The 27,075-nt window shown below is 52.3% G+C and overlaps 2 protein-coding genes across 28 annotated transcripts in view; both read right to left on the bottom strand.

The window, feature by feature from the left end:
* Nucleotides 1-4,682, bottom strand: part of Cyrib (CYFIP related Rac1 interactor B) — a 146,715-nt gene extending 142,033 nt beyond the window's left edge. For 16 of the 23 annotated variants that reach the window (XM_063231087.1, XM_063231078.1, XM_063231079.1 and 13 more), the window contains exon 1: nt 4,596-4,682. The gene's annotated coding sequence lies outside the window, so the exon portion shown is untranslated. The remainder of the gene's footprint in view (nt 1-4,595) is intronic. The other 7 variants (XM_063231077.1, XM_063231082.1, XM_063231099.1 and 4 more) reach the window with 1 other exon arrangement.
* A 16,943-nt stretch (nt 4,683-21,625) lies between these two features.
* Asap1 (ArfGAP with SH3 domain, ankyrin repeat and PH domain 1) overlaps nt 21,626-27,075 on the bottom strand; it is a 356,971-nt gene continuing 351,521 nt past the window's right edge. For all 5 annotated transcript variants that reach the window (XM_063231067.1, XM_063231069.1, XM_063231068.1 and 2 more), the window contains 2 exons: nt 26,558-26,680; nt 21,626-24,328 (listed from right to left, as the gene is read on the bottom strand). In XM_063231067.1, the coding sequence (XP_063087137.1) occupies nt 24,254-24,328; nt 26,558-26,680 (198 nt within the window). In that variant the 3' untranslated portion in view covers nt 21,626-24,253. The remainder of the gene's footprint in view (nt 24,329-26,557; nt 26,681-27,075) is intronic.

The following is a 27,075-nucleotide window of genomic DNA, read 5'->3' as shown; positions in this document are numbered from 1 at the left end:
CACCTCCGACAGGCAGGGGATGCCAGCTCTGCTCAGTTCAGGGAGCAGAGCAGATGGGATCTGTTCAAGATTGCACAGGACCCAGAGGCAGGGCTGAGGTGGGTTTAGCTCCCAGACAGTGAGAAGTAGCCAGAGCCAGCATCATGAGGCTCCCAAAGAGGAGTAGAGAGGGTTCCTCTTCCTCCTGCCACTGCAGCCTTCTCCCCTCCAGGACATACCCTCCCCGTCCCTCCTCCACTCTCATGAGAGGACCTGGGGCCAGCATGGGGACAGGGGCCCGGCAGCCTCAGATGTGGCATCCTGGAGGTGTGCACAGGCAGGCACTGCGGGGCAGGGCGGTGGGAACAGCTGGGCATGGGAGCCACAAGACTCAAAGGACACTGCCCCTTGAGCAAGTGACTTCCTCTTCTGGGTCCCAGTTCCCTCATCTGCTTAGCAAGAGTATGGGACCCTGAAGGCCTGAGACTCTGACAGAGTGGCCTGCTCAAGCCGCCCTCCCTCCCTGGCGACTCGGTAAGCACCTGGCAGACACTGCGGGCTCTCTGCCCTACCCGCCTGTGCCCTGCACACAAAGTCTACACTGGGCTTCCCCATGTTACCGCCTGGTTTTTGCACTCTAGCCTCTGCTGCTAACAAAGCCCTGCACTAGCTGGTCCCAGAGATAGAGGGAGGGGGTCAGACCAAAGAGTCCAAATTCACCACGTTCAAGGTGTGGCACACAAACCAGGGCCACTAGAGAGGCAGACACTCTGGGCAGCTTAAGGTGGAAGAGCTCCTCCTCCCGCCATTCACCAGCCAGAAATCTCCCAACCTGAGGGCCTCTGCAGGACTCACTAAAACACAACCCATTGGTAACCAAAAGAGATTCACCTTCAGAACCTTCTAGACGCCTGCCCCTGAAGGTGTCGGCAGGATTGGAAACGTGCATGCCCCGGGGATTCCAGGCACAAGTCACCCAGCAGACCTCTCAAGAGTCTCCAGAAAGCCCAGGCAGCTCCAGAATTCTGACACCCATCCCTGACCCTCCTCTACCCCACAAAGAGTGATGACACACCTGCCACCATCAGATACCAACGACCTTCAGACTGGCTGCCCACCTCCCTGCTCCGGGACCCACACCCACGCTCAGGAAGTATTCCCTCTCATCCTCCACCCCTGCCATCCCGTCAGCCTAAAAAGTAAGGAACTTTTGCAAAATAACAGTTTCAGTTTTTTAATAAACTCTGCAATTCCTTCAATGGTTTCACACTATGTTAGAAATTTATAAAAATCAATCTCGGCAACACTTCTGGAAGAAACCTCCTCATCGACTTGATTATTTATATATTTATAAACAAGATGTTGGAGGAGCAGATGGCACTAGTAAGCCTCCGACAAGCAGGGAAGATCAATGGGACAGACGGTGTGCAAACCAGCCGCTCCCACCCACTCTTCGACTCTCGGGGAAGCATCTTCCACTCACAGAGCCCTGCACGGTCCAGGACAGGCCTAAAACAGTGCGCCCGGACTTCAGGAGGCTCAAAGGCTGATTCCGAGGGCACTGCAGGACCAGGCAGGGACAGGAAGTGCCCGGGCCAGGGAGGAACAGACTTTCACTGAGCACCAACATGCTGTGCGTTGAACTTCCGAGTCTCCCTACAAAGGCAGGTGGCTATCACCATTCCTCACCTGAAAGACAAAGCCAGCCGAAGGTCACAGAGCCAAAGAGCAGCAGACAGCCAGGGTGTGAACCCCAGCAGCCCAGGCCCTATCCTATCGCCCTGCTGCCCAGAGACAGGAAAGGCTACGTCGGAGGCATCTCTGGCGACTAAGTCACCTCTTTCACCAACTACCCAGACTCTCAGAGACGCCCGTTCCACTGAGCCACAGGGGCTTCGCCAACTTAAGAACCTGGGGAGGTCAAGTCCCGGCCACAAGCAGGAAGGAAGGGGCGAGAATGAAGGTCACTGAGGACTTGAATGAGTGTCATGGACTCACAGGGATGGCTTTAGGACCCAGGCAGGCACAGAAACAGGCAAAGCACCCCTCTCCCCTGAGCTGGGAACAAAAGGCAAGATGGCACTCACAAAGTCTTACACAAGCCTTGGCCATGTGTCCCCTGAGGGAAGGAGAGAGGGGCCCTACCCCACCCCCGCCCAGGGCAACAACAGGAAGCAGTCATGCTCCAGGCTATACTTATGAAGCTTCCCTGAGCAGCACACACCCAGGACCTATCTGCCTGGTTCACAGATGGGAAGACTGAGGCTCAAGGCCGAAGACACAGGTTAGGCACACAGGTGTTAATGGGAATCTCTCTCTCTTGTGTTCCTCTGCCTCGTGAGAGATGGGAAAGAGGGTTTGGAGGCTGTGGTCAGCATGTGGCGAAAGACTGCTGATTAGAAACCTGAGTTTTCCCCTGCACAGCACTATCTTGGGCCATTCTGCTGGAGACAGCCAAGGCTCAGACTGCTGAGCCATGTGGATGGTGGTCTCTTCCATCAAAGAGATGGCAGTCAGGCTGGTACCAGGTCCCCCAGGAGTCCTTCCTCTCTGTCACTCGCTGGATACTGATGGAAGACCATCAGCACAGGTCCCCGCTGGGAGGAGCCAGAAGACAGTCTCAAGGTCACTACAAGCCAGTGTCCTGACCTTGAGATGAGACAGACTGTACCTCATCAAGAGCGAAGCCATTACTCTTACGCATCCTGTCAAAAGCTGTGAGCCAGGTTTGCAGCACAGGCCAGGTGGCCTCTGGTGCCAGAGACACAAAGCCCACTCAGGACGCAGCAGACCCTACCAGACAGAATCTCAGCCCTGTAGGTCAGGACTCAGGGGAGAGCCTGGCATCATCCCTCACTGGCTGAGGGGCTCGGGCAAGTCCTGGACTCGCTCCAAGCCTGAGTAAAAGAAAGCAATGTTTCAACCGTGGCCACAGCATGAGTTCAAAACGAATGTGCACATGCCCAAACTGCAGCTTCCTGCTGCCGCTTAAAATACCAGCGGCACCCAGACTCATCCGCTGCACCCTGCTGCTTAAGAATCCAGGGTCTGCAGAAGGCTTTGGGAGTTCAGAAAGGAGAGGGGCAGCTATCGGAGAAGCCCAATTTCCCAAAGCAAAGCGCATACATGCATCCTGAGTCCTCATCCGAAAGCCACTTCCAAGTACAGTATCGCACTGTAACCTCCTTTATACACACACACTTTGCGCACACACACAGCGCATACACACAGAGCAGGCTGCCCCTCCTATGCTAAAACCCCAAAGAGGATCTAGAGCAGGCAAATGACAACATGGCTCTCCAGGAAGAGAGCTCAGGCCAGCTGACCACTTCTCCAAGCCCGACTCTGGGAGAAACCCACCTCTCCCCAGCTTCCTCCACAATTACAGGAAGCCCCGGGCCTGGGAAATCATCCCAGCTGGCAGCAGTGGCAGCCGCCTCAGCCATCATCTGCCCGTGGCAATCAAGACGATGCCTGCTTTTTATTACCATCCAGTGTGATCTTCCAAGGATTGGGAGGGGGGTCCTCAGAGTGAGGGGTGAAGCTCCTTCCTCCTGGGGAGTCAGGAGTTCCCCAAAAGGAGCTTCCTCTGGAGGGAGGGTGGAACCCACGGAACCAAGGTGGTAAAACGCGGTTCTCTGGGGACTGGGGTGCCAAAACAAGGCAGAGGAGCCAAGATGGCAGGCGTGCCCCAGGCTCCAGAGTACCACTCCTATACAACAGAGGACCCCTGCATCCAGCGCCCCCTCCTGGCCAGAGTACCCACACTCGCTCTTCTCCTCCAGGCCCAGCCCAGAGCAGCCCATTTCACAGACATTTCACAGACAGCCTAAGGCTCAGAGAGGGTTTCAATTCAGCCAAGGTCGCCAACCTGGTAAGGAGCAGCACCAAGAATTAAACCCAGAGGCAAAGTCCACGTGAGCCGGCCCTGCAGGCCTCCTTTCCACCCGCCCCTCCATTTTGGCAGCAGGTTGGGGCAGTGACACCTCACTCCCACCCCGGGGGCCTCTGGCGCGGGAAGTCCTGGTTCCTCTTTCTCCCCACCCTCGACAGAGGACACACGGGTTCCTTTCAGACCACTGGGTGCGCACGCAGCCCCAAGAGAGCTCTGCAGCTCAGGCAGAGCACCCACCCGTGAACACTCAGCTTCCATTTAAAAAACGGTCTGCAATCCCGGCGCTCGGGAGGCTGAGGCAGAAGGATCCCTGAGAGTTCGAGGCCAGCCTGGGTGACACGGTTCGAGGCCGGTCTGAACTAGAGTGACCCCCGCGCCTCCAAAATAATAAAATAAAACCTTTAAAAGCTGATGAGACGATAAAAGGCAAGGAGGAAGTGCTCTTTAAACGCAGGCTGGTGGTGGCGGTTGCCCGAGGAGGAAGTCTCCAGGCCGATGGAGATTCGGCTCGCCCCAGTTCCTCGTTCGGGGCGCCCGGCCCCCCAACTCCCTCCTGCAGCGGGCCACGGGCAGCGCCGCGCGGGGGCTTGGCCGCCCCCTGGCCCCGGGGTGTCCGCCCGGAGGGGGTGGGGAGCCCCCGACCTCGGCGCCCAGGCCAGCGCCACGCGCGCCCCACGCGCCCTCCCAGCTCCCGCCCGGGCCCGCGCGGGGCCGCACCTACCTGAGGCCGGCGCGGGCGGCAGGCGCGGGGCGCGGGCGCGGGAGCCTGGCGCCGCCGCCGTTTCCGGGTCGGCGCTCGCGCGTCCCCGCCGCAGGTTCGCGAGCGGCCCGGCGCGGCGGGCGGAGCGGGCGGAGCAGGGAGAGCAGCGGCGGCCGCGGCCCCGGCGAGCGCAGGCGAGAGATCGCTATAAAAGGAAGCGGCGCCGGGGAGGAAGAGGAAGCGCTGCGCACCTTCCCGAACCGGGCGCCGGCGCTGCACAAAAGAGGACGCTGGCGACGCGCCTCCCCCCGGCCGCCGCACCGCGGCCCCGCGTCAGCGCCGCCCCGCCGCCGGGCCCGCCCCGCCGCCCGCGCCCCGGCCCGGCCCGGCCCGGCCCGGCCCGCAGCGCGACCTTGGGCGAGGCGCGGGGCGCACACGCGCGGAGGGTGCGGGCGCCCCAAGGTCACCACGCGGCGCCTCGCCGCGTGCGTTCCGCTGGCCGAGGCCCTGCTGCGTGCCGGGCGGTTCCGGACCGGGTCGTACCTGGGAACCGGAGCGAGACGGGCACGGGGATGCTGAGCGCCACGGGGAAGGAGAACGCGGGCGGGAGGGCACGGGACCGAAATGGGCTCCCGAGGACTTGGCATTCGCTGTGCAGTGCGGAGCTCGGCCCGCGCCCGGGAAGACGCCCTCCCTGCAGGCGGCTGCGGGAGGGTTCCTCTCCGCACCGCGGAAAGGTCCCGGAGCATCCTCGCTCCCCTGCTCCCTGCCCCAGCCCGGCCCATCCTGAGCCCGAAGTGCAGCCAGGTTTCCCAGGAACACAGACAGTGCTCTCTGAAGGCCGTCTCCCGGTGGCACCCGAGGGTTCCAGCAGCCCCTTCGCGCCCTCCCCTCCTGTCCCTTCCTCCCCGTCCACCTCTAAGCTGTGCCCCAGCGGTACTGAGTGCCCACTGGATCGCAGCCCATGCCTTTCTTGAAGACAAGTGTTCGGTCTAGAGACAGGAGTTGGGGCACCGAGGTGACACGTCCAGGGCACCCCCTAGGGTGGCAGGTGTCCTGCATGAAAGCATCGGAGAACCGTACTGGGAAGGGTGTGTACTCCGTTTGGAAGGCAGGGTGAAGGAGACCGGAAAACTTCCCTGAAAGTTGCTAGAGGCATTTGGGCAAAGAGAAATCAGGTCCCAGGTCAGCGAGTCCAGATCTCCTTGTCATCCCCTCAGCAGCGATGCCTGCCAGAGCCCCAGTGTTCCTGCCCCTAAGAGACAGGTGCCCGGCTGCCCCGGAGCTGAATCAGGGACTAAGGTAAACTTGAGGAGTGGTGAGGAAAGGGTTTCGGTCCGGCGGAGCTGGGCCACCTTGGGAAAGGCGTTAATAATCCTGAACACATAGGAAGTGCTCACCAGGTGCAGACCTTGTGCCCACTTCACCTATCTCTCAAAGCAGCCCTGTGAAGCTGGGCATGGAGGAATTCATCCAGGGCCATGCAAATTGGCTGGAGACAGAGCTGGGCATGAACCCAGCTGTCTAACTGCAAAGCCCAGGCGCTCGCCCACTCCAAGCTTGGTTTTTTCACCTGTGTGATGCAACAGGCAGCAATTGCTTCTCTATGTTGTGGTGAGGCTCGAATGGAATGGCTCATCGGCAGCGCCCAGCATTGGTCACACCCAGGACAGAGCTAGCAATCACCTTTGTTGCTATCAGGATCATAATCATTGCTTAACACACGGAGGGAATTTTCCAGCAAGCTGGTGACCTGCAGTTTGAATGTAACGCTACAGAGAGGAGAAAATAGCTTAACGGGGGTTGGGGAGAGCACCCAGGTCACACTGAGCCTGCGCTCTGCTCCATCCTCTCCTCTATGAGTGTCTCGTGAGGAGCACGGTCTTCATCCAGGGACAAAGCGAGGCTGAGAGTGAACTTAGCTCCTTCAGTCAGATCCTGATCCATTTGACACAGTGGGAGACTCTGGCGGTTCTGAAAGGCCCTGTTCTGAATCCCCAGGGCATCAACTCCGACAGCCATAGATGCCATTCTGAGGGTTGGTTGTGTCTGGGGCCAGGAAGGCCTGTCTTGCAGCCCTCTGCAGGTCACTTCACTTCTGCCTCTTCAATTTCCTCATCTGTAAAATGGGAGTAATACCATTGCCTTCTGGTACTTAGAGGACTACACAAGTCCATGAATTTTCAATGTCTGTGAACCATAAAGCTGTGGTTTGTTTTCAGTGTTAGAACCTGCGTCTCCTCTGGCACAAGCTGTCCTCACGTCCTTTGAGCAGAAGTTGCGATTTCCATGATATGAGCAAAAGCCCTGCAAATATTCACCTTTAACGTGCATTTCCCCGCGGAGCAGCTGCACAGTGCGTCCTGTGGTGTGTGGAAGAGGTAGCCGGGAGGCGAGTTTATCCTTCTGGGGAAGATTTTGCAGTGAAGCAGACTCCACATCCCCTCACAAGGACAGCAGACTCAGGGACAGCCTGACTGCCTGGACCCCCCCCCCCCCCAGGACCCAGACCTGGCCCAAGCTGGCAGGGACACCGTCCAGAGTGGCAGCGCGGCCGTTTTAGACGGTGCCTGGGATGGCTCTGCTGACCCTCGAGCTGGCGGGGGCTGAGTGTGGCCGAGTGCCTCCCCTACCGAGGTCCTCACTGAGGCACTTAGAACCCAGGGCTTCTAGACCACGGAGTGAGTGATTTCAGGTCCAGAGGAGGAGTAGGGAGGAGTACTTAGTGGGATGCAAGGTTTCCTTTGGGGGAGACAAAAAATATTTTGGAATTAAACTGTGTGGTGGTGAACACTTATGATCCCAGCACTCGGAGGCTAAGACAGGAGGTTCACAAGTTCAAACTTGGCCTGAGCCACTTAGCAAGACCTTGTCTCAAAATAAAAATAAAATGTGGGCTGCGGGTGCAGCTCATTGTAAAAGTCCTGGGTTCAATCCCAGACAGAAAATCCATAAATAAATAAGGGAAGTCAAGGTTATGATTCACAGTGAATAGTCAAAGGGTCACTGCATGGTTCGTTTGAAGGTGATTACCCACATGGAATGTGATTTTCACCTGAATTTTTTAAAGAGAAAATTACTAACAAGTAGAACTGCTGCTGTATTGCAGTTTGGCAGCGTTTCCACAGCAGGGCTGAGGATGACCCTTTAATAAGAGAAAGAAGAAGGAATTTAGATTGAGTGATGCGCTTAGGGTACCATTACCTTTACTTACATAACTTGATAAGTTTGTGTTTCTGGGGGGAAAGAAAAGAGTAACCCCGCTCGAATAGGACATTTGAGTTGGAATTCAGATCCCAGCCCTGGTCCCTATTAGCTCCAGACTTTGGGAGGGAGAATTTCACCCCCATCTTCCTGCCCACCTGGCCCTTTACACAGCGAGCCCCGGCACATTCAGACCAAGGCAGGGCGCCCTGAGAAGCCGCTGTGTGCAGTGCAGTGACGCACGCAGTCTCTGACAGTCCTTTGACCCGCCACCTGCACGTGTGCACGGTAACCGGGTAACAGGGACGAGGCTGAGGCACCGGCACGCCCTCATTCCCACCAAGCTCCTCAGGCCTCTGGGGACCTGAGGACAGGCCACAGGGCACTGTCCTGTCATGCCGGAAAGTGACAGCTAAGCAGGGCCTGGTGGCCATGATCCTAGCGCCCCTATAGTCTGGGACAGCAGGAAAGGAAATTCAAGCCCAAACCAGGCAAACAGAGACTTAGCAAGACACTGTCTCTACATTACAATTTAAAAAATGGACTGGGGATGCAGCTTAGTGCAAAGGCCCTGAATCCAAGCCTGGTACCACCACCAGCAGCACACACAGGCACACAATGACCCCAAACTAACCAAGGCTATGGTGTGGCAGAGAGCATGGTGACCCAGCCCACTCCCTGGGAAGGGGCGGTCAGCGAGGCAGGCATTCACTTGGCCTACGGCCTTGTCCCCCAGAACGGCTTTGTTCTGCAGACATCACAGTTACATATAGAGAAACTGCACCCGTGGGCACCTGTGTCACCCGAAAGAGCTCGTGTTTTAGAGATAGTTTGCTCCTGCCAAGGTGCTGCTGGCATCCTGTGGAATATAAAATAAGCCTAGATGATAAGAACAGAGATTTCCCCCAGTCATAGGGAAACAAATCTACCTTTCAAACTTACTTACTGATTAATGGTTTTTGCTTTCTACAGGGCTGGGGCTGAAAGCCAGGGCCTCACGAGTGCTTCCCAGGTGCTTGACCACCGTGATTTCCCTTGGGCCCCTGGAGTCGGGATCGGAGCCTCAATGCCGCAGCCTGGTTTCTTTCCCTTTCCCAGGCTGTTTTTTGATGAGGGAAGTAAAGGTGGGGATAAAATGTAACAGATGAAAAGATTTCGGGCTGGGTGAAGATAGAATAACCCCAACCCTAGCTCCCAGGTCTCGAATCCTGCGCTGTGCCAGTGCCCCAGCCTTCACGTGGGTGATGATGACCCTGGAAATGTGGGCTCCCAGGGAGGAAGGGTCAGGAAGGCCAAGTCCTCTGTTCAGGGTTGCACAGCTGCTAAGGAGGTGAACAGGGCCTGGAAACCGATGTAAAATGATTCTTGTGATTAGTGACTGTAATGCTGAGAGGTCCAACTGCAATACCATGCACCAGCGCCACTGAGTAGCAGAGGCGCCTGGTCCTCAGGAGGAAAGTGGTTGCGTGGGTACAGACAGCTCCCGTGCTAAGTACGTTCTAGAAGGACTCTGGCCAGGAGGCTGCGTTCCTCAGGGTCCTCACCTGCAACACCAAGGTTGGGTTGCAAAGTTTCCAAGGTCCAGTCCGGCTCCAGCATTGCTCAGATTTCCCAGGGCGGCAGAGTCAGACACCCTCAGGGCTGGCAAGGGGCACACACAAGGGAGGGGTCCCTCACTGCAGCGCCAGGGAGCAGGAGGCCTGGGCAGTCCCCTCAGACCCTTCACCGAGCCTGGTGCCCACCGGAGGACCTGTCTCCAAAGGCCACCTATGTACAGGCTGCCTCAGTCCCACCGCTGACCTCTGGGCCTTCTTAGCACAGATCCTTGACACAAACTTGCAGGAGACATTGTCATCATGGACTCTAGGTCTCCAGCTGGACTCATGGAGGACATTGCCTTGGGATCCAGACCCTCCACTGGGTTCTCTGAGTCTCCAGTGTGTGGACAGATTCCCTGCACTCTTTGGTATTTGACTCTTTGGATGATTATTATAAAATAATCCTATAAGTTATACATCCTGTATTAAATTGTTTCCCTTGCAAGCCCTGACTACAACAAAACCATACAGAAAATTGGAAGATAAAGATGGCCCTTATCTCAATCTGATAAAAGGCATCTATGACAACAACAGCTGAAATCAGACTAAATGTACAAAAACTGAAAGCTTTCGCTCTCAAATCAGCAGACAAGGATGTCCACTGTCACTACTCTTATTCAATATATTTCTGGAAACATAAGCGAGAGCAAAAAGACAAGAGAAAAAGATTAATGATAGGAAAGGAAGTAGTTAAATTATACTCTACTAGAAGACTCCCAAAACTCTGCCAAAACACTTCTAGATTTAATAACCAAATCTAGTAGCATAGCTGGATACAAATTCAACATTTGAAAATTAATAGCCTTCCTGTATGCTAATAACAAACTCACTGAGAGAGAAATTAGAGAAACGACAACTTTCACAGTAGGATCTAAACCAAATGAAATACCCAGGAATCAATCTAACAAAGGAAGTAAAAGATCTCTGCGTGGAAAACTACAGTGCTCTGAAAAAGGTAATATCAAAAAATGGAAAAGTATCCCTTGCTTTTGAGTAGGAAAGATCATAAAGTGAAAATGGCCATACTTCCAAAATTGTTACACAGGTTAGAAGCAGTCCCAATCAAAATTCCAACAGCCTGTCTCACAGAATTAGAGAAAACAAGCCTAAAATTCATTTGGAACCAGAAGAGACCTAGAATAGCAAAGGCAATTCTGGGCAACAAAAGCAAGGCAGGAGGCATCGCAATGCCTCACTTGAAATTACAATATAAAGCTACTTTGATAAAAACAGCATGGAAAAACTGGATAAAAACAACAACAAAACCCAAACAAAAACAAGCAAACAGAAAACCAGACCTAAGGATGAATGGAACAGATTAGAAGATGCAGAAGCAATTCTAGACAGTCCCCTAATTTTTGACAAAAGGTGCTAAACAGCTCCACTGGAAGAAAGCGTCTTTGATAAATGGTGCCGAGAAACCGGCTTTCCACACACTGAAGATTAAAACCAGACCCGAATCTTTCCTCATGCACTAAAGTAAGTTGAAACGGACCAGAGGTCTAAACATTAAAATGCAAGCAGTAAATCTTCTGGAAGGTGGAGGAGATAGAAGTCCTGAAGACACCAGCGCAGGCAGACTTTATGAACAAAATCTTGATCACACAGGAACTATCATAAAGAATCAACAACTGGGATCTCATCTTATTAAAAAGCTTTTGCTCAGCAAGAGAAACCACCAACAGAGTGAAGAGACAACTCACCGTGTGGGAGCAAAATGTTGGCCAGCTGTTCCTCAGACAAAGGACTACAGTCTAGTAAATATAAAGAACTAAAAAATCAGACCTCTCAAACTTTAAAGGCCAATCCAGTAAGGGGCATCTGAAACGAATCCATGTTTCTTTATCTCTTTTTGCTTGAAATTTCTTGTTTTAGGCACACACAGAGCTTCCTGTTGGAAGTGTCCTGGTTGTTTAAAATCGTACCCTATTTGCTTGCTGACTGCAGGTTTCCAAGACATACTCTGCCACTTCACTCCCTAAATGCTCTCGGCCTCAGTTCACTCATCAGTAAAATGGGGGTGATCATAACCACGCTCAGCTGTCTGGGGCTCCAGGGGACAGGGCCGGGCAGGGCACAGAGGCGCCCCTGATGTCACTGTACCCTCCTCTTGCAGGGTGGACTTGCAGCAGTCCTCCCTCGTACCCTCCCGCAGAAGGAAAAGTCCCGGGAGGGGGTCTGGGCAAAGCAGTCTGTGGTGTAGCTGTGGTTAGAGGCACCAGTAGGAGCCTCGGCTGGTGGTGCAGACCAGGAACTCCAGCTAACCAGGAGGATGGAAAGTTCCAAGCCAGCTTGAGCAGTGTCACAGAGTTTCTCTTCTCCTGTGAGTCAGTACGGGAGAAGACTGAAAGGTACAGGGCACATTTAAAGGTACAGTGAAGCCCCCACAAATTAACCCCACATGTTTGTGTAATTCTCCAGCATTTTGTAACTAGTTCTAGACCAGACTTTGCGATTTAAGAATTTGGCGAGACCTTGTCCCAATAAAATAAAGTAAACTGGGCTGAAGACACAGCTCAGTGTGAAGGTCCAGCTCAGTCCCCAGGACCTCAGAACAAATGTGTTGAAGGGACACAGCGCTGAGGTGACCAGCGGCCGTGTTCGGCTTCCTCCACCACGTGCACCGTCTGTGTCCCTGCGCAGGGGAAGCTGGGGAGAGCGGAAGCATCCGGTGTGTAATCTGTCTGTCTGTCTGTCTGTCTTTCTGTTTTAATTGTGAGCATCTCAGGCACAGGAAACGCACCTGCCTGCTCAGCGGGCCCCTCCCTTCGGGAGGCTCTTTCCTGTCTTTTGCTGTTTGTTTTTTTTTTTTTTTTTTTTTTTGGTATTTTTAAAATTCTTTTAGAATTTTGTATACTGACAGAGAAGTAAAAGAAAGTGACTGAAACTTAAAATGTGAAAAACTTTTTATAATTCAATCCATAATTTTACATATTCAGTTTACTTACATGCCAGTGAAAAACCACCAATTACGGTGAAGGCAGGACAACTTACATCACAAAAGAACCAAAAATTAGAAAATGTTTCATAAGAATATATTCCAACTGTGAAAAGAATCGCTCCCTTGGTGTCTTCACATCTTCTCTTCTGTGTTCTTACGCACAGAGCATTGTTTCCTTGGGTAAACGCATCCCCCTACCACTCTTCAGTCTTCTGTTTGTAAACTCTTCTGTCTGCCTCAGGCTGTGTTCACGCAGCCATCCAGGCAAGCCAGGACCCTGGATAACCCACTCCAGGACCTAACTGGACCACACTGGCCTCCCCATGATTTGCTTTAAGAAGTCACTAGGCTTTGCTTCCAGGACTCACTGTACCAATCCTGGGAGGCGGGAACCTCGTTCTGATTCCAGCTCTGGGACTTAATTATCCGCGTGACAGGATCCTTTCACCTCATACGGCCTCAGGTTCCTCGTTTCTCGGCCGGGACCCAGAACCTCTGTGGGCCTCGCAGCGAAAATTGACCTTTCGCTGGTTTTGTTTGGGCCCGTTTTGCAGAGCTGGGGTGGCACCAGGGCCTTGGCACTGAGCTGGACCCCAGCCCAGTTTTTGTTTTGGGCCAGGGTCTCTCTACGTTGCTAAGTTGCCCAGGGTGGGCTTGAACCTGTGGCTGTGCTGCCCCGGCCTCCCAGAGCCCTGGGATGACCGCAAGTGTCACTGTGCTACGTTCTATCCCCCTGCAGGCTGCCTGTCACCCGCCCACATTCCACAAGAGCTTTTCCTCACTTTCCTCTGTGCTGCACCAAAGGAATGGGGAGGACCCCCCCCCAGGAGGAGCCCTACCCTGCCTGGGGATGATCGCCTGCCTGCCTGCCTGTGGGTAATCAGGAGGCCAGGTGGCCGAGCCTCGAGGGCAGGGCGCCCTGTGCAGTCCTAGGATAGAGCAAAGTCTCAACGATGGGTTCTTTCTTTCCAAAATAGATCAGCACTGCGTAGTGCTCCCTTGAAGCAACTCTACACTATTTCTCCTCCTCCTCCAGACAACAGGTCCATGGTGCCCGGCGTTTGCTCTTTAAACAATTTGTTTTTGGGGGATTCCTTGTCTGTGTCTCCTCGTGCATGGGTAGGAAAGACCCTGAGTCCCCAAGTGTGGAGTGTTGGGTACTGGGTAGGTATGTACACTTCGGACTTCTTAAATATGATGAGCTATTTTCATTTCCTTTCCTCATTCATGATTTTTAAGATGAAGTCTCAGTTACTAAAGTGCTCGGGCTGAGCTTGCACTTGTGACCCTTTTGCACCAGCCTCCCAGGGTGCCGGGATTACAGGCCACTGTGCCACGTACTACTGTTTGCTTTCAAGATGATTGTACCAGTACCCCACTGATACACTAATAAAATTAGTCTCAGAATGGCTACACCCAGGATGAGCCGGACCTCAGCACCACGTGTGCAAATCCTCCGGGAACATGGTTCTCACGTGGGATGTGTGTGACAGCTGTGGCACTGCGTTGCCAAGATGCGCTGGGCCTTTTTGTGCCAGCTCCTGCCCCGACGCCCTGGCACACTGTATATATGCATTCTGTGTGGTTGTGGCCACATTTTATTTTAATGGGTGGGGAGATCACAAGTAGCCACTGATGTGAAATTCTTAACAGCAGAATATCATCTTTTTCCTAGGAAAAATTCCCAAGAGTTGGAATTGTGGTCGAAGTATTAATAATTCTCGTCCCTCTTAAGTAGTGCAAAAGGATTACAATGTTATTGTTTCGAGGCCCCTCCTTGAAACAGCTTAATTTAAACACCACGTACATTTGTTTTACTCAGATGGCTCAGGGTCTCCCCAAGGCAGGGCTGTGTTGATTTTTTGCTTTTGTTTCTCTCCTCTGCCTCCCTGCCTTCCTCCCTCCTTCCTTCCTTCCTTCCTTCCTTTCGTGGTACTGGGGATTGAAATCAGGAACTGCACTGAGCTACATCCCCAGACCTTTACAGTTATTACTTTTTAAATTTAGAGACTTACTAAACTGCTAAATTGCACAGACCGGGCTCATACTTGGGATCTTCCTGCCTCTGCTTCCCAGAGGAATGGGGCTCCCTTCTGCCTTCCGGTTGGGTGCTGCCCAAGCAGAATTGCATGTGTGCCGACAGAGACAGGCTCAGATCTTGGCACAGCGGCTGCTTCTGGTATCGTCGTTCTCAGGTCACTCATAACCGTGTGCTTGGCTCTCCTTTTCCGAGTCCACTGCATGGAGGGTGGCAGTGTGGGCCCCAGTGCTCTATCCTATGGGCGCTCTGGGCAGGTGGGGAGGGCAGTGCCCCTCTGGCAAGGAGGACACCAGGGCACTGGGAGCACCCTGCGGGGATCGGAGAGCACAGGACGTGGACTGGGCCAGTGCCAGCAGGCCTCTTCTTTCTGCTTTCCTATCCCCATGCTTGTTAAAAAGTTGAGCCCTGCAGGTGTTGCTTTTCAGAGGGCCATCGCTGGCTGCCTGGGTCAGGGCTGCCCAGGGTGGGGGTTTCTCAGTGCAGGCGGCCCTGGTGGCTCTGGCCTTGCCGCTGACTTGCTGCCTTGGGCTCTGCAGGTCTGGCACTGGGAAAACCTGACTCGGAGGCTGCCTGGGAGGCAGAGCACCCTGGGGAGACCGCTGTTGGGGTTGTGCTCCCTGAGTGCCCCAGGATGGACACAGCATCCCAGCCCAGCAAAGGACTGTGGAGCAGAGGCCATGCGTAACCTGGGCCAGGGACCTCCCTGCTGAGGCCCAGCGGGTGGGTGAAGAGGAGGAACTGCTGGCACAGTGCTGAAACCCACAGCCTGTCCTGGGCAGCCCACTCGTGACTCCGCACCCACCTGTGGGGAATCTGGGTCTGAGCCTCTAGACTCTGCTGCTCTGGGGTGGGGACCGAAGCAGCTGCGCCAGGGCTCCAGGGCATGAGGTGTCCAAGCTGCTCCCCACGAAGGGGCAACACCTACTATGGGCGCAGTGAGAAATGCTTAGGCCGGAAAGGTTGTTCCCCAGTGTGGGCGGCCACATGAATGACACTTTCTTTTGGTTTCAGTTGACAGCAAACTTCTCCTTGGCCGGAGAAGCTGAGAAGCACTTCTGTTTATCACAGACTTAATAATAACGAAAGCAAAGGCAGAGTTGTTTCCCCTGCTCCCCTCTCACTAGGCAAGAGAACAGTTTCAAGCTTCCCCAAATAAAATCAGTTGTGGGAAACCGAGCACCCTGGAGGTACCAGGCAGTGGGCACAGAGACGGCAGGCAGAAGAGACTCACATACTGAGCTCCTGACAGCCATCAGACCAGAGGCAGGAATCCCATGTATTTAATCCACTCTGCACTCCTACGGAACCGGAACCGAGGGCTACACACTGGACCGCACCCCCGGCCCTTTTCAATCTTTAACTCTGACGCAGAGAGGAGCTCTCTGTGAGTTGCCCAGGTTGGCCTTGAGCTTGTTATCTTTTGTCTCAGCCTCCTGGAGTGCTAGGCTTTATAGGCATGGACCTCCCTGCCTGCTTACTTTGTTTTCAAAGTGTTTATGAAGATATGATGTACGCATAGCGACAAATTACACCAGGCCTATCCTAGAATGCTGTGAGCTGTCTGTTGCCCACCTCATAAGGGACATGGCAGTGCCCATGCCACTGAGACCAACACTGTGGGCAGCTGGTGACTGACCTGTGTCCGCCCTACTTTGAGTAGAGGACATTGCTTGCCATGGCCTGAATGAGCCCCATGAGCTTTGCGTGTTGAGAATGTCACCCCCACACCACTGTCCGTGGCACTGCGAGGGGGCACACAGGGAGGAGAGGTCTGTCCTCTCCTCCCCAGGGGAGGAATCCGTTCATGATTATCGGGCTGCTGCCCCGGGGCTTTGCAGACAGCCTGACTGTGACTGGCAGGCTCGCTTTGTGCCCCAGTGTGACAGGAGCAGCTCAAAGGCCCTGCCCGATGCTGCGCAGATGTGCCAGAGATGTTCCCAGCAGCCTGGCCGCCACAGCGAAAAGGCGAACATGGCTCGGAAGTCTACTAGCAGGGAAAGAATATCCAGGCAGGGAAATTACCAGGCAATGAAAAGGACAGAAAGACAGACAGGGTGTAACTGGGCAAATCCTGAAAACATGGTGGAGGATCAAAGAAGCCAGTGGCGGAGCACACACTGTTCGACTCCATCCACATGAAATTTCCAAATGAGACAGAGCCGTAGACACCGGAAGTCACGGGTATCAGGGGTCCAGGAAGAAAGAAGCCGGGCTGCTAGTGGGGGTGGGTTTCTTTGGGTGATGGAAATAAAACTGATTGTGGCTGTAGTCACACGACTCGTAAGTATTTGTACACTTTAAAGGAGTGAAGTACATGGTATATAGATTATCTCAATAAAAGTTTCGATCCTTTAAAAAAAAGTGTCAGTACTGGTTGGTGGGCTGGCAGGGGTTGGAGTAAGAAGGGGCTTCTCTCATCCTGCCCCTGTTCTCACCTTGCATTTTGGCAGACTTTGTTTGAAAAACAAAACAAAACAAAACAAAACAAAACACTGCTAAAGGCTTGTACACACTATAATTCCAGCACTCAGGAGGCTGAGGCAAGAGGATTGTGAAATCTAAGCCAGCCTACTCCACACAGAGAGACTGAGAAAATGGAAAAAAAAGAAAAGAAAAGAAAACTAAAAAGAGAATTCCATGACGCCATCTGGGGAGCTTATAATCAGTCATAGGAGGAATATTTACACCACAGGAACTGGCAAAAATGCTACAAGTAAAGGTTTTAAGAAGAGCTAAACCTTTACCAGCATACCCCTGGGAAGAGCACACAGATGGGAAAACGTCAGTCAGAGGCTGGGGCGCGGCTCAGGGGTGGGCCCGTGCCTAGCACAAGTCATGGCCTGGGTTCACTGTCCAAGACCACAAAACCAGCCATCCAACCAAGCCACTGAACGCAAGCCAGAAGTGAGAGCCTGTGACCAGTGCTTAGAGAAACTGAATGGTATCTGCACCCCAAATCCTCTCCCTGGACCCCCTCCTAGAGGTGAACTGGTTGCAGAAGTATCCCACAGAGACTCTCTACTCCTCTACATTAAGTGAAATAACACAGTAAGTCCTTTTGAGCCTGGGTTCTCAAGTTCAGCATGAGATTCAGCCAGCTTGTACTGGACAGTTGTAAAAAGTTCATTCTTCTTACTGGAACTGTGTCTATTTCCAGTTCACATACATTCCACTGTTGGCCAACTAGGGTAGCCTTGTAAGATTTTGAACAGATCTGCACTGACTTCAGTGGCTTTTGGCCAACACATGCATGCATTTTCACCAAGGGCTCTGGCATCTCTTTAGCTCTCACTGACATTGCTGGTGGATTTCACTTTGCCTTTTCTCCTGTTCTCCACCACCCCCTTGGTTCCCTTCCTTGGAAGCTGGGTCACCACCTGGTGTCCTCTGTTTTGGCACAGAGAGAATGGGGCTTGTATGCCACAAGGACCAGCTGGGAGGGGCAACCCTGGGTGCTCCTGGCGCTCCTGCGTCCCCACTTTCTTCGGGAGGCAGAGCCATACAGGGCACTCCTGACAGGGGCTGACTGGTGGCCAGAGACAGAGCTAGCAGGGGACTCCTGGTGTCTGAGATCTGCTGTTTTTACCTAAGCGAGTCACAACCCAGGATCTATGAAAATGACAGCAAACTCTTACCTCTTCTGTCCAATTATCTTGGTGGAAGACCTCAGAATGATATAATGGAAATATAACTCCCAGCGAGCTGGCTGTCCAAAACACCAACTTTGTATTCTCTAAAATCGAGGAATGAATTCTAGGGACAACAGAGGTTAAGAGTAGGAAGAATTTACTGAGAGAAAGAAAGTTTCTAAGAGAGACAGAGAGGACCCAGAAAGTGGGTTGCCCCAGATTTGTTTTTAGTTATTGTCCAGCTTGGCGTTGAACCACGGTTGATTTTCCTGCCCATGCTTGAGTGGCTGGAGTTTTTAAGTGCTCCAGCTGAGTGGGAACTAAGTTTGCACATTCAGACGATGGGTTCCTGTGGATCCTGGCCCCGTCAAGCAGCTAACTTGCCTGATGCCAGCAGCACAACGCAGTGGGAGTGGGCAGGGCCTTCGAGCCCTCCCTGGGGATGGATACTGCCCATGCTTTGAGAGGAGACCAGCGAATGTGACCCCTTTCAGCCACAGGTGCTGTGAGGTCTGAAAGTCCTATGTGGTATTTGGTTTTCCTCTTTAGGGCACACAACTAGAATCCTTGGAGTCTCAGTGCCAAGTGTCTTTTTGTACGCAGATGAAGGCTGGCTGGCTGCTCCTACTGGCTTTAGCAGTGGTGCTGGTCACTGCAAAGACCAGGGCAGGTTTGCAGGTTAGGCGCTTTCAGCCCCATTCCTAACCTCCCAGGAGGGCAGAAAGGCTGGGGTTAAATTAATCACTAGAGGTTGGTGATTTAATTCATCATGCCTATGTAATGAAACATCCACAAAACCCTCAAATGACAGGTTTTGGGGTGCTTCCCATCAGCCACTCCGGATGCAGGTGCAGAGGCAGTTCCTGGAGTAGTGGACTCCTGTCCTCCTCTGGCCTCTCCTCCTCAGACTTTCCTCATAGCCTTTATAACAACCCTGCAGATATGTCTGCTGTGTTCTGTGAGCTGCTCTAGCAAATTCATCCAGTGCATGACGTGCAGCAGTGACAACCTGGGGCAAGGGGTGGGCAGCCCTTGCCTGTGGGCTCCAGGTCTACCGGGTCAAAGGTGACTGAGCGCCAGGCCAGCTGGCGGTCCCTTTAGGATGCAGCTGGGGGAGTGTTGGGGAATCCCAGCGCCCCTGGCAGTGAAGCACACTGTAGAAGCTGCTTTGGCCTTCTCCACCCACCCCTGGGTGCCCTCTAGGTACTGCGGGAGGCTTCGGGTCCTGCACTCACTGGGGGAATGCCAGTGGTCACCGACTGCATGTCAAGCAGTCACAGGTTCATTTCTCTAATTTGTCACTTGTCACTAGGGGAGGCAAGTAAAGTATTTTTGAGGAGGTGAACTCTCTTTTCAGTACTGGGAGTGGAGCCCAGGGTCTTCTGCACTGAACTGCATTCCAATCCCTTTAAAAAATAATTGTTTTGAAACACAGTCTTACAAATTTGACGAGCTGCTCAGACTGAGTTTTTTTTTTTTTTTTTAGTTTTTTGAGACAGGGTCTTGCTGTGCAGTTCAGGCTGGCTTAGAACCTGAGCCAATCCTTCTGCCTCAGCCTAAATGCTGGGTTACATGGGCTTGAATATGTAATCCTCCTGCCTCAGCTTCCCACTGCTGGGATTATAGGCCTGTGTCACCATGCCTTGTTCAGTAATCTGGCTTTAATACTGAAGACCGCAGAGGATGCTGGCCAAAATCTGGAAACCGAGGCCCGTTGTATTTTCAGGCCAGAGCGCTCTCTCTCAAATCTACTTGGAACTATAAAGCGAAGTTTCTTTCTTTTTTTTTTTTTTTCCTTTTTTCCGGTACCAGGGATGGAACTCATGACTGCCTGCTTGCAAAGCAGGTGCTTATGCCGCTGAGCTAAATCCCCAGTCCCTCAAAGCAAAGTTTCAATTCTCCCTGCTAAAGTGTGAAGCTGAACAACGCTTCTCCATCTGTGGTTCTGCAGTCGAAGTCCTGGCCCACCGAGCCTCTTCGGGGCTTCCTGTGTGGCAAGACTTCTGCAGAACCGCAGCTCATGTTGCTCCAACTCCTGCTCAGAGCATGCAAGGTTCAGTGCGCCCTCGGGCTGCCGGGCTCAGACTCGAGCTGTCCCTCAGTCTCGGTCACACTCTAGGACCCTGGGACAGTTTCTGCTTGTCCCCAGGTTGCTGTCCAGAAACACTCCTGTGGGCCCTTCCAACAGGCACTGTCACTTCTGAACAAACCTCATTTCAGTGTTTATGCTGCCCTGACGGCTGACCTGCAGGGAGAGGCCTGGGCAGGCCAGTTTTGACTGTTTCTCTTCAAACAGAGCAGCACAGGGCCATGAGATGGTGGCCCACCGCTATGACCTCAGCGCTCTGGGAGTTAAGGCAGGAGGATTGAAAGTTGAAGTCCAGGTTGGGCGACATGGGGTGGGGGTGTCACACACAGGCACCACACTGAGCCACCATGATCACACGTGGCCCCACTTTGGTTATGATCACGCATCTTTTGGTGTCAAATGTAGGAGGGGACCATGGCTCCCTTGGCAGCACTACTGAGATGACGTGAGCCTCAACGCAGCGCTCTGCACAGGGCTGTCTGGTCTTGTGAACACCGAGTGCTGAGGCCTAGGGTCACAACAACACCTCTGTCTCTACTCCAAGCAATGGACAGAAAGGCCTGGCCGAAGGTGTCCTCCTGCCTGCTGTTCAGCGGCCGCCTCCTGAAGTGAGCTGTTAGAGCAAACTCAAACTTCCAAACCAGGTAAACAAACATTTGCTCCCGGGGAGCGGTACAATCCAAGGAGAATGTACACAGGAGAAAAGGTCAGGTGAGCCCAGCCAAGACCCCTGCTCCCACACACTGGGATGGGGCAGGTGGGATGGCTTAGTGGGGAGCAGAAAGGAAGGAGGGTCACACAGCTGCTGGTCACTTGTCTGTGCCCTCGGGCAAGCACTCCAGCTCTTCGGCTCCTCCTCCTCCAGGGCACACTGTGACCACACCTGCTTCCCAGGTGGCTGCAGGGTGCACACACAGGACCGAGGGCGTCTGCCATCAGCACCTGGGGTCCCATGGTGGGGACCTGTGCCAGTCCAGTTTCTAGGTCACTGAGGAAGCTTCTCCCTGAAACACTCTAACGGACACAGGCACCAGCTCCCGTGCCAATGCCCTTCTTCCCCAGCCACGTGTCTTGCCTGGCTGTGTGGAGACTGAACTGGCTGGCTTTCAGGAAGGAAACCCATGGTGCGACCTCATCCTGGTGTCCACCGCTGAGCCCGTTTCTGCCGTGGAGTCTCCATGGCTGTGGACTCCTCACTTGGGAGATCTCTGAGCTGGGAACCTTCTGCACATGGCTCACTCACTTCCGGGCCGTTGAAGTGAGAGGTCTGTGCCTTTTGGGGGCCTCCACGGACCAAGGAGATGACACAAGTGGGGCACCTGGGGCCTGGGTCATCTATGACTCAGCCCTGGGCATGCGTACTGCCACTTGACAGCAAGACCCAGTGCCGAGGCCATCATGGGTCAGCTGGGAAGGCTGGGACTTGCAAGCTTTGATCCAGGGGCCATGGTGACTGGTGTTAGGTCCTCCCAGGGCAAAGCCAACCAAGTCTTGACTTCTCCATTCAGAAGAGCAGCAGACAACTCACAAAATGGCCTGATTTCAGATGTTTGGGATCAACTGAGAATATGTTTATTTAAAAGCAATTTTAAATATTAAAAAAAGTAGAAATTAACACATACATTACTGAAAACTGTCACATTAAATACATGTGAAATGAAAAGGGTACTGATGTTTGGGGCAACAACCAGATGAGGATCCGGAGTCTAACTAGTGGCACTGCAGGATTCCTATACAAGGTGTCCAAGTTCTAGGCAATAAAAAAATAAATAGCAATTGCTGTTCAACAGTAAAATAAGACACGCTATTTGCAGAACATAACTTTCCCATTTCCAGGAAAGAACTAATTTGCTATTTCTTTTGTAAGGTCCCATAACTTCAAAATACTATATCCTGTACAAAATTGCAGATAGTGGCTCATGAGTTTAAGAATAAGATCAGATTTAAATACAACAAGACTGCCAATGGTGTTTCTATTTAATTTTCCTATGTCCTACAGTAAGCTGGCTTAGAGAACTCAATTTCCTGATGGAAATGAAAACACAACCAGAAAGAGAAAGCTATGAAAACGCATCTGTGAGGTGCTATGACATGGGAGGACCAGACATCGATTCCACATCATTTTAGAGATACAGCTTTTGTGTGTGTTTTATAAGCCAGTTTATTTTCAAATCACTGAGAACAGCCTAGGCCACAACAAAGAACGGCTCTTTCATGTCACTAAAAGTGTATAATGAATGAAGAGGTGCACTGGGCAGCCTCAGTGCTGGCCTCCTGCTGGACTCCATTGCGGAACCAACACAGGGCCAGGTGCTGCCCACGCCTAGTTTCCTGTGGGGTTTACATGTGCCCTGGCATCAAGGAATCAAGTGCTTAAAACTAGTTCCCTCTAACAGCTGATAGGTGTTTTGCAGGTCTGTCACGCAAGGTCTGCTGTTCAGGTGGCTATGTGAGTGTTCCTAGTAACCAGTAAAGCAGCAGTAAATTAACGGTTACTGAGCACTGTGGCTGGGAGAGCAGGCCTTTCCTACAGTGTTGCTGGGAGTTGTGCTTCTGTGAAATTAACATTTCTCATTCATTGCCAAGATTATCTGCTTAAAAAGTCTTCCGTGCTGCTGCCGAAATAGCAGTTGAAGTGAATGTAATGCCAGAGCGGCAATGCGCCTGGGAATCTGAACGGCCCACCGACTGTGTGATAGAGCTGCTGGGCTCTTCCCAGATTCGTGCTGAGGTCAACACTGAGACATGTACAACGTTCTCAATGGTGACACGCGTGGCTGGGACGGTAAACAAAACAAGAACAGGACATGGGAGAGAAGAGTGCGCGCAAGCATGGCAGTGACAGACACACAGACGGGGTGGGGAGGGGGCGGGGGGAGGGAGAGAGAGAGGGAGGGAGGGGCTCTGCAGAGAGAGAGCGCCCTTTTCACAGTGCAAGTCACAGCAGCGTTCCAGAACTTGGTTATGAACTGACTTAAAGGGAACTTGTCTTGGATAGAGCTTAAGGCGGGAGAATGTTACTTTACAACTGGGGTTTAAGAAACAGAATGGAGAAAGAAAAGCTTGGTTTCAGCACCTGGATTCTACACTGGGAAAACTGTAAAGGGTTGATTTCTAAATTCCTTATCTTGAATAATCCTTTAAATTTGTCTGAGAACTAAGAAAACAATGTAAAAACAATCTTTAGATGCTCTGACACATTTAGCGGATGCTGACTCATAATACGTAAATTCATACTCTGGAGGTCAAATGAGTGACTAGAAACAAATGTTCTTAAACCTTATAATTTCTGCTTTAATGGCAATCAAGTTTAAAAAATGTACAGTTAACTTATTGACACTATTTATTCCTTTATAAAAGGCAGATTTCAGGTAAGCTTCTAGATGCATGCATATGGTAGAGGCTAGTATTTTCTGGCAGTCCTGGTTCCTGAAAGTTAAACTTCATCAGACGTGTTTTAAGCTTCTGTGAAAATAGTCATGGGATATGTTTTTGCATAATGAGGTAATATCTCAGGGCGGGCACCCATCGCCAGGGACAGTACAGATCCACTTGCTGAAACTTGCATGAGGCTGTGTGCGTTAAGACGCTACAGAGAGTTTTGGGTCAGTGAATACTTTGCTAAAGGTGTAAAACATTTAACTCGGCACTCTCCTATAATAAACACCACAGTTGGTTTTTGTAGCTGTAAACTGTGTACACAGATGACTACAGACTGGTCTGTCACGGAGCTAACTGAAAGCGTCACCTGGAGAACAGAACCCACCTCTTTGCTAACGCTGCATTGTTGGTAACATGGTTGAGAATACTGCGCTGTTGGGAACACAGTCAATTCTATGCTCCTCAGTGGCCCCTGGAGCCCACTGCTATTTGCAAAGCCAGCAGTTCCTACGCTTTTTTTTTCCCTGTTTGTCTATAAAACAGCATAGATGGATGTAAGTGCTGGACGCCAAGGATGGCTTTGGCAAACCAGTAAGGCGAACCGGGCCGAGGCTACCCTAATACTGGCGAAGGCAGAAGAACACAAGATATTTACAGCACACTACATCCTCTCCTGAGGTGGCCCTTGCCCGAGTGTCTCTCTGTAACAGCAGCTATATACACATTGTGCATGGGGTTACATGGAGGCAGCGGTCTTGTGTGAAGGACGCAGGCAGTCTGAAGCTTCTGTTTTCTGCTAGTCGGACAGGATGTGAACAAAGGACACTGGAAAGACCCCCTTCCTCTCAGGCTGTCCTTCAATGTGCCCGATCTGCAAAGAGGAGAGAGATGGTTCAGGCTGGGAGTGCAGGCAGCTAAGCTAGACAGGTCCTGTGGGTAAGAGCCTGCCACAGTCTGCCTATGCACCCCTCCCCATCCTTTAGTGAACCTCAGAAAGCTTGGGAGTCATGAACCATGCAATAAAACAACAGAGAGTTGCACATGACAGATCTTACAAAATGCCCAGCATTTTTGCATGGATCTCAGTGGATCTCTGCAGCAGCCGGAGAGGGGTAATAACTTGTCCCAGGCCCCTCCCAGGCCTCAGGTTCCAGAGCCCCTGCTCTGAACCGGGGAACTTTGCTGGTCTTTCCAGGCGGGTAACCTCAGACTAACCTTATGGAACCTCTTGTTAAAATGGGACTAAAAATGTCTTTTTCTTAGACTCTGGTACCAATCACTTGTCTTTTGGTTACTACAGGGTAAAGATCCTGTGAAAAAGTTTGACGTGACTATGGCCAAAGGCAATTAATTGTCTGTTACATAATCCTGCATGCCACGGTAACCTGAAAAATTTTTCTCATTGCCTCAATTAGACCAGTATTAATTACATTAAAGAGAATCATATTATGAGCCTTTAAAAGAAAGAATGCCATTCGTGTTGGCTTTCCATTTTAAGGTGGAGATAGCATGAGCCAGGCGAGGCCCACTGTCTTCTCCCTCCGTGATGCACCTGCAGCGTAGAGGTCCAGGTGCCCTCACACCCCAGGGCTGCTCTCAGGGAAGATCCTTGCTACTGACTGCCTTGTTTGCACAGTGTAGTTAATGGGAAGATGTGGCATACAGATGGTGTGAGTGTTAGCTGGCATGCTGCAGCTGGAGGGCTCTGCTAGGATGTGTGGTAGCATCTCTACGTCTGGCTGGACACGTGTGGACAGCCCACAGAATTTCTCCCAACAAGAAGGCTGGAGACATGGATGAGGCTCTCTCTCATCTCCCAGGAGTCTGGGCTGGAGTTACCAGTTTCTGAGCAAAGAATGCAATCATTTCCAACAGCAGTGACATTAACAGACTACAAAAGGAGTCCTGTGATATTCCTGTGAAGTAGATAAATCATGGCCCAGTTTTTCAGTAGAAACAGGTCTGCACAAGGGACATGCTTTTTTCCAAGGCCACAGAGCAGCAGTGACTCTAGCTGGGACTTCAGTCTGCCTCCTTGTTGCTATCCTGAGCTGGTTCTCCAGCAGACTGCGTACTGGGGGCAAGCCCAGCTCCACCACGAGGGGCCTGAAGAATGCAGACCCTCTGGGCTCACCTGCCCAGCAGACAGCCAGAGCCCTCGTCACTTCAGTCTTCAATTTCTCCACCTCAGCACTACTCATGTTCTTTGTTGCAAGGGCCCCATGGAGCATGGCAGAATGTTTGTGCATCCCTGCTTCTACCTATAAGATGCCATAGCAACCACCTTACCCAGGTCCTTCCTGACAATCAGAATGTCCTCAGATATTGCCTGAAGTCCAGGAAGGGAGACAGGATGCACCTTGGGCTGGCAGTTCCTGAGAAGACTCACTCCTTGGTCAGCCTGAGCAGTATGCGCTGTGCAGCTGACCTTGGAGGCCTCTTACAGCCTGGTATCCACAGGCCGCTGCCCTCTGAACAGGTCACTGGGAAGGACAATGGTGCCCCTCCTTTCCCAACGTGGGCAACAGGTTTTACTGTAACGTTCTAGGAGCTACTGTCATCTAATCTTCTAAAACCAAGCAAGGAAGTTGTGGCCACACTTTGCAAAGGGAGAACTTCAGGTGCCTATGGGATTGAGCCTAAGGACTAAGCACTGGCCACACGGCTTACTTTGGATGACACCTGGGCTTTCTCATGCCCAGGCTGGGGACAGTGTGCAAAGAGAGCAAAGTACGAGGGCTTTGGGGTCAGGGTAGACTGGGAGTCATGACTCTGCCTGCTTACTGGGTGCTAGGGAAAGGTGACGGGCAATGTGCTTGATGTTCTGGAGACGCTTTCCATCTGAAACAGTAGACAACACCTACACCACACAAGGTTGTTGTATGATACCATGGGAAAGGCATATATGGATGCTATTTCTTCTGACCCCCTTCAAACACTGTGTCTGTTTTTCTAGGATAGGCTACAGTGACTGAGAAGATCCCATACCCAGAGTCACTGAGGTGAGTGGCACAGCTGGCAGGGTCTTTGTGCTGCAGGGCCGCCTGTCTTACTCACTGCAGGGCTAAGCATCTGGGCGGTAACAGACATCCATACGTACCCACCACTCCTGGTCTTCCTCCCCGGTAACCACGATCACTTCGCCCTCTATGAACGTGAGCTCGTCGTCATTGTCCGCCTGGCAGTCATAAATGGTCTTCACACGTCTCACTTTATTTTTTCCCTTCAATAAAGAAACTGGGTTTTAGCTGTGAAAACAGACTGAACACACAAAAAAGAGCACAGTGCTCACTAAAAGTCGGGTGGCTTTGACTTCCCTGTGTGTGTGTGTGTGTGTGTGTGTGTGTGCGCACACATGTGCGTGCAAGCATGCATGCCTGCTCGGAGTGACAGGGACATCTGCCAGAAGCCCATGGGGCTGGGTACTCTCCAGCACAGACAGCTAGCTCTTGCACTAGCAGCATCAGCTGCGTCCTCCACTTAGGGATGGGACCTGCCCGCTCCACGGCAGTATCAGCGGGCAGAAATGACAACAGAGTCTAAAAATGTTTTTAGGAAACATGATGTAAAACAAATGTGCAGCTTCTGCATACTCAATGTGCAACATAAACAAATTTC

This window comes from Cavia porcellus, unplaced genomic scaffold (genome assembly GCF_034190915.1).
Source record: "Cavia porcellus strain 051 isolate PalLab524CR breed Dunkin Hartley unplaced genomic scaffold, mCavPor4.1 scaffold_19, whole genome shotgun sequence".
In the NCBI taxonomy this organism is placed as follows: Eukaryota; Metazoa; Chordata; class Mammalia; order Rodentia; family Caviidae; genus Cavia; species Cavia porcellus.
This window is presented reverse-complemented; position numbering and strand designations above follow the sequence as displayed.